The sequence below is a fragment of the Anabrus simplex genome, chromosome 1, assembly GCF_040414725.1.
Source record: "Anabrus simplex isolate iqAnaSimp1 chromosome 1, ASM4041472v1, whole genome shotgun sequence".
NCBI lineage: Eukaryota > Metazoa > Arthropoda > Insecta > Orthoptera > Tettigoniidae > Anabrus > Anabrus simplex.
In genome coordinates, this window is record NC_090265.1 from 1,621,806,533 (window position 1) to 1,621,822,077 (window position 15,545).

The 15,545-nt window shown below is 34.1% G+C and overlaps 1 protein-coding gene across 1 annotated transcript in view; it reads right to left on the minus strand.

Moving 5' to 3' along the window:
• The window catches only part of RpL7 (ribosomal protein L7), a 112,806-nt gene that overhangs the window by 72,345 nt on the left and 24,916 nt on the right, over window positions 1-15,545 (minus strand). The window contains exon 3 of the mRNA XM_067138280.2: window positions 12,482-12,657. Within this exon, the coding sequence (XP_066994381.1) occupies window positions 12,482-12,657 (176 nt within the window). The remainder of the gene's footprint in view (window positions 1-12,481; window positions 12,658-15,545) is intronic.

A 15,545-nucleotide genomic window follows, 5' to 3' on the forward strand; every position in this document is an offset into this window, starting at 1 on the left:
GATTCAGGGAAACAAATGGAAACAACAGGCAACACTTCCACGAGAACATGTAGAATCAAAGATTGGTCATCTCCAACACTGATATAAGGGGTCACACTCCCTTCAGGAGAATTTTTTCTACGAGCGTGGCATACATAGTCCACACGGCACTCGTCTTAGTTCCTAAGTAGACAGGTTGGCAGTCATATGCACAGCCCAATCACATCATCCGCGAGAAAGGAAGAAAACAAGTCATTCAGCGCCTAGATGTTTACGATACAGAAAAACAATATATATACAAATCTCCACCTTATCAATACAAATTTATTTCACATTAAGCAGGTAAATATAGTCAAATAGTCAAGACTAGTTTCGACCCCTAGGGGGTCATCCTCAGTTGACATGCATTAAAAATTGTATTGTTCATAAAAACATCACATATAGTGGTAAAAGTTTAGACTAATTTAGACTGATCATTAATGTTGGTATGTTTAATGCATGACTAGTGTGCATCGTTCATGAAGACACATATCACCTTACTGCTACTACCATCCAATTTTTAGGTTATATAATATGGAACACACATATGTTTGTGTAACTCAACAGTGGCAAGTTCAACTATATACACAATTGGCTATTGATTAGTCACATGAGAGTACAGAACACTGGCTTGAACATTTCTGATTGAGGTATCAATGCAACACCTTACTTGCATACATCCTAGAAGCTAAATTCAGTTTGTAAGGCCCATTACTTCTGATTGAAACTTAGTATGAAGTTAAAATTTGAATAAAAATATTTGCTAATGTAGACATTAAAATGTTGTTAAAATGGGCATATAGTCAAAAACAGTGGTATGTATGCCACACATGTCTAGTTAGAAATATATTACATTGATGTTGTTTATGTGCGGTACAACATGTACACTGATTTGGAATAAATGAGGTTTGTATATATAGTGTTCCAACAAAATGGATCCGTAAAAAATATTATATGTAAAGACAATTGGTATTATAATGATCCGCTGCAGATCAGGTAATGCTATTTATTTATCTGGAGATATTATTGGCAGCTACAGATGTTGGAGTTATTAGAAATGTTAATGGAGCATGTTTTCTTCCGTAGTCGCGATGTTTATAGTTGGTGGCATTAGTCAAATATGTTGAAAGTTATGCGTCTTGGTGCACGTTGATTTGTCCTGGAAGCTTATATGTTGTAAAAAACAAGGTGGAGTGTCTGGAAATAGAAATAATAGTGTGATAATGTTGTGGATAGAAAGTGTAATAGTGAATCATATGTCGTTTTACTTACGTAAAGTGTTGGAACCGTGCGTTCTTTGTAGCTGCCTGTTGGGATCTGATACGTGTAGCTCTGAGATTGTAGTTAGCGGCGGTAGAGGGGAGGTTTGGGGGGATGGGTGGAGTGTTAGTGATGGGAGTGGGGTTGGAGGGGAGAGGGTTTTGGGGCGGTTGATTTGAACGTATCGATTTTTGTTTGCTTATTCTTTTGATATAGAAATCTTTTAATAAGGGAATTACTGCATGAAAAAGGATATTGTTTCTGTCTATACTTTCATTTAGGTTGGAGTTTGGATTCACGTATTTGTCTAAATTTATGTAAAATTCTTCTATTATACTGAGCAAGGGACTTTTTGGATTCATATTAAGGATTTGCATGTCGTTCTTAATGTCCGTGAAATTATGTTTTTGATCGTCAATATGCTGACCCATAGCTGAGAAATGTCTGTGTTTGACGGCGTTTACATGTTCATTATATCGTATTAAAAAACTTCTACCGGTAAGTCCTATATAGCTGGCTCGGCAGTCGTTGCATTTTAGGCGATAGACTCCTGAGTGATTGTATTTATTTATGTTATTAACTGATTTGGAATTGTATAGTATGTTGGTGTTATTGCGTGCCGTTTTATATGCTATTTTTAGGCCTTGTTTTTTGAAGATATTTGTTATGGGATGTATATGGTTATTGTTGTAAGTAAACAGTGCATATTCTTTTTTATTTTTAGTGATTCTGGTTAGCTTGGTTTTAGGTTGGTTTTTGACTTTATTGATGATCCGGTTTATCATTTCTCTTTTATATCCGTTTTGTTTTGCTATTTCATGGATTGTGTTTAGTTCTTTATTTAGATTTTCCTTTGAAAGTGGAATGTTGTATGCTCTATGAATCATACTATAGTATGCAGCTCTTTTATGGGCATGTGGGTGGGTGGAGTCTATCTTTATTGTATTTGATGTGTGGGTAGGTTTTCTATATATATTGTATGTTAGGTGGTTGTTATGTCTGGTTATGGATATGTCTAAGTAATTTATGGTATTGTTGTGTTCAGTGTCCATGGTAAATTTAATGTGGGGATCTATTCTATTTAGTTGTTCTAGGATTATGTTTTCATTAGTATGTCTATTGTCCATGATTATAAATGCATCATCGACAAACCTGCACCAATAGATGATATTTTCTATTTTTTTAATTTCTTGGTGTTCTAAGTAATCCATATATATATCAGCTATTATGCCTGATATTGGTGATCCCATGGGTAATCCTTTTTGTTGATAGATAGTGTCATGGAACTTGAAATAATTGTTATTGATAGCGAATTGTAAAAGTTTAATAAATTCATCTATTTCCAATTTGCTTAGCTTACTGTGGTTATAAAGGTTGGATTCTATGATAGTGATAGTTTTTTGTGTGGGTATATTGGGATACATGTTTGTTATATCATATGTTGCTAGCTTGTAGAAGTGTTCTATTCTTATATTCTTAGTAATGTTGCAGAAATCTATTGAGTTTTTTATGGTTTTGTTTGCTTGAAAAACGTAATGTTTTTAAAGGAATTTTTGTATGTATTTGGATAATTTATAAATAGGGCTTGGTCTATAATTTATTATGGGTCTCATAGGAATGTTGTTTTTATGGATCTTAGGATAAGCTTTAGCTGTAGGTATCCCTGGATTCATGGTGGTTAATTTTGCAGTTTCCTGTTCGTTCAAAAGAAAATTGGTGTTTTTTAGGAGAATTTTTAAGTTTTTCTGGATACTGTTAGTAGGATCTTTAGTCTTGATTTGAAAAGTTTCATCTTGAAAGCAGGTTTTTGTTTTTGTTATATATTCCTCTTTATCCATAATAACTGTAGTGTTTCCTTTATCTGCCTTTGTTACTATTAGGTTATTTTGCTGGATTTTATTTTTGAGTACCTTAATTTGTGTTTGGTTTGTGATATCTTGATTCTGAGGTTTTTGAGTGATCTTATCAACATATTGTGGTAGTGTTTTTTTAATTTCATATCTAATTTCATTTTGTTTTTCTTGGGGTATTTTGTTTAGAGCATCTTCTGTTTCAGTAATAATAGTGGCTATGTTTTCAAATACTGAATTGTTTTTCCAGTTATGTTTTGGTCCTTTGCTCAGTATAGTTGTTTCTTTTTCATTGAATGTTGTGTTAGTTAGGTTTTGGAGTGGGGGATGGAAAATATGTTGGTTGTTATCAGTAGAAACAGTAATATGTTGTCTATACTGTGTATGGTTGGTTTGGTTTAGTGATGCCTTGAGTGCGTTAAGTTTCTTGTTTAAGGTATTCTGCTTCTGTATGGCTATGTTTTCTATCTTTTCGTTAGTTATTTGTTGGAAGTTGCTCCAGTATGTGTGTGGTAGCTCATGTGAGGCTTTAAGGTGTGCTTCATACATTTGTATGTTGAGGTGTTGTTTTTTCCTATACATGAATTTAATTTCTTCTTTAAGCCATATTCGATTGGTTTTGTTTTGGGTATTTTGGGTTTGATATGTGCTTCTATGTTTATTATTATATTTCCTAAGAAATTTAGGAGTTAGATTATTAAGTAGGCATTGTTTCAAGAAAGTGATGTTTTTGACAATATTTGTGATCTTAATCTTCAGATTTTGGTATCTGTGTGCCATTTTTCTTGCCTGGTTGGCTTTTCTACTGTTATTTATAAGTTTCATTTCCGTATTGATGGATATTACTTTACAGAAAAACAATATATATACAAATCTCCACCTTATCAATACAAATTTATTTCACATTAAGCAGGTAAATATAGTCAAATAGTCAAGACTAGTTTCGACCCCTAGGGGGTCATCCTCAGTTGACATGCATTAAAAATTGTATTGTTCATAAAAACATCACATATAGTGGTAAAAGTTTAGACTAATTTAGACTGATCATTAATGTTGGTATGTTTAATGCATGACTAGTGTGCATCGTTCATGAAGACACATATCACCTTACTGCTACTACCATCCAATTTTTAGGTTATATAATATGGAACACACATATGTTTGTGTAACTCAACAGTGGCAAGTTCAACTATATACACAATTGGCTATTGATTAGTCACATGAGAGTACAGAACACTGGCTTGAACATTTCTGATTGAGGTATCAATGCAACACCTTACTTGCATACATCCTAGAAGCTAAATTCAGTTTGTAAGGCTTCTAGGATGTATGCAAGTAAGGTGTTGCATTGATACCTCAATCAGAAATGTTCAAGCCAGTGTTCTGTACTCTCATGTGACTAATCAATAGCCAATTGTGTATATAGTTGAACTTGCCACTGTTGAGTTACACAAACATATGTGTGTTCCATATTATATAACCTAAAAATTGGATGGTAGTAGCAGTAAGGTGATATGTGTCTTCATGAACGATGCACACTAGTCATGCATTAAACATACCAACATTAATGATCAGTCTAAATTAGTCTAAACTTTTACCACTATATGTGATGTTTTTATGAACAATACAATTTTTAATGCATGTCAACTGAGGATGACCCCCTAGGGGTCGAAACTAGTCTTGACTATTTGACTATATTTACCTGCTTAATGTGAAATAAATTTGTATTGATAAGGTGGAGATTTGTATATATATTGTTTTTCTGTAAAGTAATATCCATCAATACGGAAATGAAACTTATAAATAACAGTAGAAAAGCCAACCAGGCAAGAAAAATGGCACACAGATACCAAAATCTGAAGATTAAGATCACAAATATTGTCAAAAACATCACTTTCTTGAAACAATGCCTACTTAATAATCTAACTCCTAAATTTCTTAGGAAATATAATAATAAACATAGAAGCACATATCAAACCCAAAATACCCAAAACAAAACCAATCGAATATGGCTTAAAGAAGAAATTAAATTCATGTATAGGAAAAAACAACACCTCAACATACAAATGTATGAAGCACACCTTAAAGCCTCACATGAGCTACCACACACATACTGGAGCAACTTCCAACAAATAACTAACGAAAAGATAGAAAACATAGCCATACAGAAGCAGAATACCTTAAACAAGAAACTTAACGCACTCAAGGCATCACTAAACCAAACCAACCATACACAGTATAGACAACATATTACTGTTTCTACTGATAACAACCAACATATTTTCCATCCCCCACTCCAAAACCTAACTAACACAACATTCAATGAAAAAGAAACAACTATACTGAGCAAAGGACCAAAACATAACTGGAAAAACAATTCAGTATTTGAAAACATAGCCACTATTATTACTGAAACAGAAGATGCTCTAAACAAAATACCCCAAGAAAAACAAAATGAAATTAGATATGAAATTAAAAAAACACTACCACAATATGTTGATAAGATCACTCAAAAACCTCAGAATCAAGATATCACAAACCAAACACAAATTAAGGTACTCAAAAATAAAATCCAGCAAAATAACCTAATAGTAACAAAGGCAGATAAAGGAAACACTACAGTTATTATGGATAAAGAGGAATATATAACAAAAACAAAAACCTGCTTTCAAGATGAAACTTTTCAAATCAAGACTAAAGATCCTACTAACAGTATCCAGAAAAACTTAAAAATTCTCCTAAAAAACACCAATTTTCTTTTGAACGAACAGGAAACTGCAAAATTAACCACCATGAATCCAGGGATACCTACAGCTAAAGCTTATCCTAAGATCCATAAAAACAACATTCCTATGAGACCCATAATAAATTATAGACCAAGCCCTATTTATAAATTATCCAAATACATACAAAAATTCCTTAAAAAACATTACGTTTTTCAAGCAAACAAAACCATAAAAAACTCAATAGATTTCTGCAACATTACTAAGAATATAAGAATAGAACACTTCTACAAGCTAGCAACATATGATATAACAAACATGTATCCCAATATACCCACACAAAAAACTATCACTATCATAGAATCCAACCTTTATAACCACAGTAAGCTAAGCAAATTGGAAATAGATGAATTTATTAAACTTTTACAATTCGCTATCAATAACAATTATTTCAAGTTCCATGACACTATCTATCAACAAAAAGGATTACCCATGGGATCACCAATATCAGGCATAATAGCTGATATATATATGGATTACTTAGAACACCAAGAAATTAAAAAAATAGAAAATATCATCTATTGGTGCAGGTTTGTCGATGATGCATTTATAATCATGGACAATAGACATACTAATGAAAACATAATCCTAGAACAACTAAATAGAATAGATCCCCACATTAAATTTACCATGGACACTGAACACAACAATACCATAAATTACTTAGACATATCCATAACCAGACATAACAACCACCTAACATACAATATATATAGAAAACCTACCCACACATCAAATACAATAAAGATAGACTCCACCCACCCACATGCCCATAAAAGAGCTGCATACTATAGTATGATTCATAGAGCATACAACATTCCACTTTCAAAGGAAAATCTAAATAAAGAACTAAACACAATCCATGAAATAGCAAAACAAAACGGATATAAAAGAGAAATGATAAACCGGATCATCAATAAAGTCAAAAACCAACCTAAAACCAAGCTAACCAGAATCACTAAAAATAAAAAAGAATATGCACTGTTTACTTACAACAATAACCATATACATCCCATAACAAATATCTTCAAAAAACAAGGCCTAAAAATAGCATATAAAACGGCACGCAATAACACCAACATACTATACAATTCCAAATCAGTTAATAACATAAATAAATACAATCACTCAGGAGTCTATCGCCTAAAATGCAACGACTGCCGAGCCAGCTATATAGGACTTACCGGTAGAAGTTTTTTAATACGATATAATGAACATGTAAACGCCGTCAAACACAGACATTTCTCAGCTATGGGTCAGCATATTGACGATCAAAAACATAATTTCACGGACATTAAGAACGACATGCAAATCCTTAATATGAATCCAAAAAGTCCCTTGCTCAGTATAATAGAAGAATTTTACATAAATTTAGACAAATACGTGAATCCAAACTCCAACCTAAATGAAAGTATAGACAGAAACAATATCCTTTTTCATGCAGTAATTCCCTTATTAAAAGATTTCTATATCAAAAGAATAAGCAAACAAAAATCGATATGTTCAAATCAACCGCCCCAAAACCCTCTCCCCTCCAACCCCACTCCCATCACTAACACTCCACCCATCCCCCCAAACTTCCCCTCTACCGCCGCTAACTACAATCTCAGAGCTACACGTATCAGATCCCAACAGGCAGCTACAAAGAACGCACGGTTCCAACACTTTACGTAAGTAAAACGACATATGATTCACTATTACACTTTCTATCCACAACATTATCACACTATTATTTCTATTTCCAGACACTCCACCTTGTTTTTTACAACATATAAGCTTCCAGGACAAATCAACGTGCACCAAGACGCATAACTTTCAACATATTTGACTAATGCCACCGACTATAAACATCGCGACTACGGAAGAAAACATGCTCCATTAACATTTCTAATAACTCCAACATCTGTAGCTGCCAATAATATCTCCAGATAAATAAATAGCATTACCTGATCTGCAGCGGATCATTATAATACCAATTGTCTTTACATATAATATTTTTTACGGATCCATTTTGTTGGAACACTATATATACAAACCTCATTTATTCCAAATCAGTGTACATGTTGTACCGCACATAAACAACATCAATGTAATATATTTCTAACTAGACATGTGTGGCATACATACCACTGTTTTTGACTATATGCCCATTTTAACAACATTTTAATGTCTACATTAGCAAATATTTTTATTCAAATTTTAACTTCATACTAAGTTTCAATCAGAAGTAATGGGCCTTACAAACTGAATTTAGCTTCTAGGATGTATGCAAGTAAGGTGTTGCATTGATACCTCAATCAGAAATGTTCAAGCCAGTGTTCTGTACTCTCATGTGACTAATCAATAGCCAATTGTGTATATAGTTGAACTTGCCACTGTTGAGTTACACAAACATATGTGTGTTCCATATTATATAACCTAAAAATTGGATGGTAGTAGCAGTAAGGTGATATGTGTCTTCATGAACGATGCACACTAGTCATGCATTAAACATACCAACATTAATGATCAGTCTAAATTAGTCTAAACTTTTACCACTATATGTGATGTTTTTATGAACAATACAATTTTTAATGCATGTCAACTGAGGATGACCCCCTAGGGGTCGAAACTAGTCTTGACTATTTGACTATATTTACCTGCTTAATGTGAAATAAATTTGTATTGATAAGGTGGAGATTTGTATATATATTGTTTTTCTGTAAAGTAATATCCATCAATACGGAAATGAAACTTATAAATAACAGTAGAAAAGCCAACCAGGCAAGAAAAATGGCACACAGATACCAAAATCTGAAGATTAAGATCACAAATATTGTCAAAAACATCACTTTCTTGAAACAATGCCTACTTAATAATCTAACTCCTAAATTTCTTAGGAAATATAATAATAAACATAGAAGCACATATCAAACCCAAAATACCCAAAACAAAACCAATCGAATATGGCTTAAAGAAGAAATTAAATTCATGTATAGGAAAAAACAACACCTCAACATACAAATGTATGAAGCACACCTTAAAGCCTCACATGAGCTACCACACACATACTGGAGCAACTTCCAACAAATAACTAACGAAAAGATAGAAAACATAGCCATACAGAAGCAGAATACCTTAAACAAGAAACTTAACGCACTCAAGGCATCACTAAACCAAACCAACCATACACAGTATAGACAACATATTACTGTTTCTACTGATAACAACCAACATATTTTCCATCCCCCACTCCAAAACCTAACTAACACAACATTCAATGAAAAAGAAACAACTATACTGAGCAAAGGACCAAAACATAACTGGAAAAACAATTCAGTATTTGAAAACATAGCCACTATTATTACTGAAACAGAAGATGCTCTAAACAAAATACCCCAAGAAAAACAAAATGAAATTAGATATGAAATTAAAAAAAACACTACCACAATATGTTGATAAGATCACTCAAAAACCTCAGAATCAAGATATCACAAACCAAACACAAATTAAGGTACTCAAAAATAAAATCCAGCAAAATAACCTAATAGTAACAAAGGCAGATAAAGGAAACACTACAGTTATTATGGATAAAGAGGAATATATAACAAAAACAAAAACCTGCTTTCAAGATGAAACTTTTCAAATCAAGACTAAAGATCCTACTAACAGTATCCAGAAAAACTTAAAAATTCTCCTAAAAAACACCAATTTTCTTTTGAACGAACAGGAAACTGCAAAATTAACCACCATGAATCCAGGGATACCTACAGCTAAAGCTTATCCTAAGATCCATAAAAACAACATTCCTATGAGACCCATAATAAATTATAGACTAAGCCCTATTTATAAATTATCCAAATACATACAAAAATTCCTTAAAAAACATTACGTTTTTCAAGCAAACAAAACCATAAAAAACTCAATAGATTTCTGCAACATTACTAAGAATATAAGAATAGAACACTTCTACAAGCTAGCAACATATGATATAACAAACATGTATCCCAATATACCCACACAAAAAACTATCACTATCATAGAATCCAACCTTTATAACCACAGTAAGCTAAGCAAATTGGAAATAGATGAATTTATTAAACTTTTACAATTCGCTATCAATAACAATTATTTCAAGTTCCATGACACTATCTATCAACAAAAAGGATTACCCATGGGATCACCAATATCAGGCATAATAGCTGATATATATATGGATTACTTAGAACACCAAGAAATTAAAAAAATAGAAAATATCATCTATTGGTGCAGGTTTGTCGATGATGCATTTATAATCATGGACAATAGACATACTAATGAAAACATAATCCTAGAACAACTAAATAGAATAGATCCCCACATTAAATTTACCATGGACACTGAACACAACAATACCATAAATTACTTAGACATATCCATAACCAGACATAACAACCACCTAACATACAATATATATAGAAAACCTACCCACACATCAAATACAATAAAGATAGACTCCACCCACCCACATGCCCATAAAAGAGCTGCATACTATAGTATGATTCATAGAGCATACAACATTCCACTTTCAAAGGAAAATCTAAATAAAGAACTAAACACAATCCATGAAATAGCAAAACAAAACGGATATAAAAGAGAAATGATAAACCGGATCATCAATAAAGTCAAAAACCAACCTAAAACCAAGCTAACCAGAATCACTAAAAATAAAAAAGAATATGCACTGTTTACTTACAACAATAACCATATACATCCCATAACAAATATCTTCAAAAAACAAGGCCTAAAAATAGCATATAAAACGGCACGCAATAACACCAACATACTATACAATTCCAAATCAGTTAATAACATAAATAAATACAATCACTCAGGAGTCTATCGCCTAAAATGCAACGACTGCCGAGCCAGCTATATAGGACTTACCGGTAGAAGTTTTTTAATACGATATAATGAACATGTAAACGCCGTCAAACACAGACATTTCTCAGCTATGGGTCAGCATATTGACGATCAAAAACATAATTTCACGGACATTAAGAACGACATGCAAATCCTTAATATGAATCCAAAAAGTCCCTTGCTCAGTATAATAGAAGAATTTTACATAAATTTAGACAAATACGTGAATCCAAACTCCAACCTAAATGAAAGTATAGACAGAAACAATATCCTTTTTCATGCAGTAATTCCCTTATTAAAAGATTTCTATATCAAAAGAATAAGCAAACAAAAATCGATATGTTCAAATCAACCGCCCCAAAACCCTCTCCCCTCCAACCCCACTCCCATCACTAACACTCCACCCATCCCCCCAAACCTCCCCTCTACCGCCGCTAACTACAATCTCAGAGCTACACGTATCAGATCCCAACAGGCAGCTACAAAGAACGCACGGTTCCAACACTTTACGTAAGTAAAACGACATATGATTCACTATTACACTTTCTATCCACAACATTATCACACTATTATTTCTATTTCCAGACACTCCACCTTGTTTTTTACAACATATAAGCTTCCAGGACAAATCAACGTGCACCAAGACGCATAACTTTCAACATATTTGACTAATGCCACCAACTATAAACATCGCGACTACGGAAGAAAACATGCTCCATTAACATTTCTAATAACTCCAACATCTGTAGCTGCCAATAATATCTCCAGATAAATAAATAGCATTCCCTGATCTGCAGCGGATCATTATAATACCAATTGTCTTTACATATAATATTTTTTACGGATCCATTTTGTTGGAACACTATATATACAAACCTCATTTATTCCAAATCAGTGTACATGTTGTACCGCACATAAACAACATCAATGTAATATATTTCTAACTAGACATGTGTGGCATACATACCACTGTTTTTGACTATATGCCCATTTTAACAACATTTTAATGTCTACATTAGCAAATATTTTTATTCAAATTTTAACTTCATACTAAGTTTCAATCAGAAGTAATGGGCCTTACAAACTGAATTTAGCTTCTAGGATGTATGCAAGTAAGGTGTTGCATTGATACCTCAATCAGAAATGTTCAAGCCAGTGTTCTGTACTCTCATGTGACTAATCAATAGCCAATTGTGTATATAGTTGAACTTGCCACTGTTGAGTTACACAAACATATGTGTGTTCCATATTATATAACCTAAAAATTGGATGGTAGTAGCAGTAAGGTGATATGTGTCTTCATGAACGATGCACACTAGTCATGCATTAAACATACCAACATTAATGATCAGTCTAAATTAGTCTAAACTTTTACCACTATATGTGATGTTTTTATGAACAATACAATTTTTAATGCATGTCAACTGAGGATGACCCCCTAGGGGTCGAAACTAGTCTTGACTATTTGACTATATTTACCTGCTTAATGTGAAATAAATTTGTATTGATAAGGTGGAGATTTGTATATATATTGTTTTTCTGTAAAGTAATATCCATCAATACGGAAATGAAACTTATAAATAACAGTAGATGTTTACGAAACAAGTGGTGACTAATGCCACTAACATTGTGCAGTGTGGGGTAAAGTTTTAATAAATAAATGAAACTACAATGAATTCTGTACATTACCCCCTGATCCGAATAACAAATGCCAATTTGGCCTCTCCAGGAACATAGTAATTCCCCCGGTTCTTCGCCTGGCGCGCCAAACGAATTTCATTCCTCTGACGGCTATGGTACTCCCGAACATATTTTTCTGCCCTCTTGAAGATTTCCTTCCTCTTCTTGTAGTATTCAGCACGTTTCTATAAAAATAAAAAAAAATACATATGAACTACACAAAATAAAGTATATTCAACAGTTAAATGCATACTCCACTATAAAATGAGTCAATGCTGATCAATAATCGTTAGCATATATTTTAATAGTACAAGTTCTGAAGCCAAGAAAGTATCAAGAATCGTCCAGTAGAGTGAGTTTTCAATACTTATACCATATTTCTCTGAATCCAAGATGATCCCCATTTTTTCATTCAAAAAGATTAAATCAGGCTTAAAAAGCGCTCTGTGAAATCATAATTTTTATTTATAACAAATCTCAAATTTAATTGAGACAAAAATAACACATACGTGTATCGTGTAAATCCTACCTACTTCCTTAATTACTTTAATTAGGTATCTGATAGTGCCCATGGAAGTTCAGGGAATTTCTCTTTGTGAACCTGCATTCGTATTGCATCTAGTGTTATGGCCATTTCGACCTTGCGCTTTTTCAGCACGTACCTCAAAATTTCGCGTTTGACTTCTTTAAAGTGCCCTTGCTACAGATCACTGAATGCCTTGCTTGTACAGTACGCATTTTTAGACTATCTTCGTCTTCACACCAACGCCCAACATAGGCTATAGTTACGCTGTATTTTCTTGCGGCTACACAACTATTCTTCATTTCTGTGTATTTAATAACCATTAACTTAAAATTGTCATATCAATGGGAAACCGTTGAAAATTTGCTAGCAGCACCTGTTCCACATTTCTCAATAATATGATGATCTATCATGAATATATTCCTACTACCTGTAAAACTGTTACTTTTAATAGGCATCAGGTACAGTTGACACGTTATAACTCTAACACCGAGTAGTCGCGGCCTTTCTATAAATTCGAATTTGAATGACAGCTAGGGCTTGGAAGTACATAATGGTCGACCTTGCAGTTAGCTCAAGAGAGTATGTTTTGATGCCATTTTGCAGATTTGATAATCGCTTTGCAGAGGCTAGTAGATGTCGTTCTCTTTTCATTTTCTGAGAACCAACGATATTACACGGAGGCACTGTACAACCGGCTAAAATGGCTAGCGATGTGCAGGCCTATAGAGACGCGGACGTAGGGGGCTAACTAGTTTTGTATGTGTGCACTGGGGGTGAAGGGAAGCAGCGTGGTTACCAAGGTAGCTGCCAGTGGTGTTCATTACTGTTAGGTCACAAATACAAGAAGACCCTTGATTTTTCACATGAAATTCTCAGAAAAAGATGTCTTCTTGGATTCAGAGAAATACGGTATATAAAAAGCATCTTTTCTGCTAGCGGAGCCCCCCAGTATGAAAAGCTTATAGCAAACTACCTCACTCATCATGCCTTGTATACCTCACTCTGGCAACTCCCATTAGTTCTTCGTTTCGTGGTGCTATTTGAAGGTCTGTCCAGCTCCAGGCTGAAGACTTAATACACAGACTACTCAAAGAAATTATACTCTAGTAACAAATCTTATACATTGAAAGAAATGTGATACTTGCTTGACAGTTACAGTATTTACTCACATTTAGACCCCCTTTTTTTTCCCCCACTTTTACAGCAGAATATGCGATAACCACAAATTTTGTGCGGTGAACATGACTTCTAGGCTATAAATTATAGATGTAAACATTCTACATTATTTTTCAAGAATAGTATGTGTTAAAAGCCTCCGTGGCTCAGACGGCAGCGCGTCGGCCTCTCACCGCTGGATACCGTGGTTCAAATCCCGATGACTCAATGTGAGATTTGTGCTGGACAAAGCGGAGGCGGGACAGGTTTTTCTCCGGGTACTCCGGTTTTCCCTGTCATCCTTCATTCCAGCAACACTCTCCATTCTCATTTCATAGCATCTATCAGTCATTAATATATCACTTTGGGAGTGGCGACCCCATCGTACTAACAGCCTATATATGCTTCATTCATTACATTCCTGACCTGGTCAATGACTGGAAAACAGGTTGTAGGTGTCCAGTATGTGTTAAGTTTTGATTTTTTATAATTTGGTTGCAAAATCACAAAAATTAGTTTGAGCTGCTTTGAGCAAACCCCTGCAAGAGTGCAACAGGGTTAAAACACATGACGGCTATACAGGTTTACCTCGCTTCGCGTCACAGCAGATGACTGACCATTTGTACATACAGGAAAAAGAACTATGATTGTCAACCAGCATGTTTTTTGTACTTTGAAAAGCTCCTTTCAACGTCTATGGATGCTGTACACTAAATCATTGGATGCAAGTTCTTCTCCAATGCCAATAATGCTGAAATCTTCATCCGATAAAATCCAAAGGATGGAGAACAAAACATTAAAACAAACCCGAGTTCTTGTCAAGAACGAGTTTCAGTTTGTATGACACTGCAACACCAGAATCGCCACAAATGCATTTTAATTCATGTGTAGCGGTTCTGGCTAAATTGATATTTTTTTCTAGAGCCAGCCTCTCTCCTGAAGACTTGTGATAATTGACAAAGAACTGAAATTTGCTTTAATGTACGCTAGTTTTCCCTCCGTTTGCGTACGGTATCCAAAAACAATTGTACGTCGAAAGAATCTATTATATGCCTCACTGTCTGAAAGTGGTCACAACAGTAAATACAGGCGTTGATTCACATACCCCACTGTGTGATGCAAGGCTATGGTGGTAATGGAATGTCGGGTGCTTGGGATCTGAAAATTTCCCTGCATAATGGAGCCTTAATAAATACCTTCTCAGTTACGGACAAAAGCTTGTCAACTTCAGGGAAATTTGATCTGACTTCTTCGGCCACTCTGTGAAAAGTGTGAGCTGGGCAGGTTACATGTACCATTTTGAGTAAAATGCTTTGATTGCATTGGCAGCTTTAACTATGTAAGGCGTTGCATTTGTCACAAAGATCAGATCATAATACCTTACACCCTCAG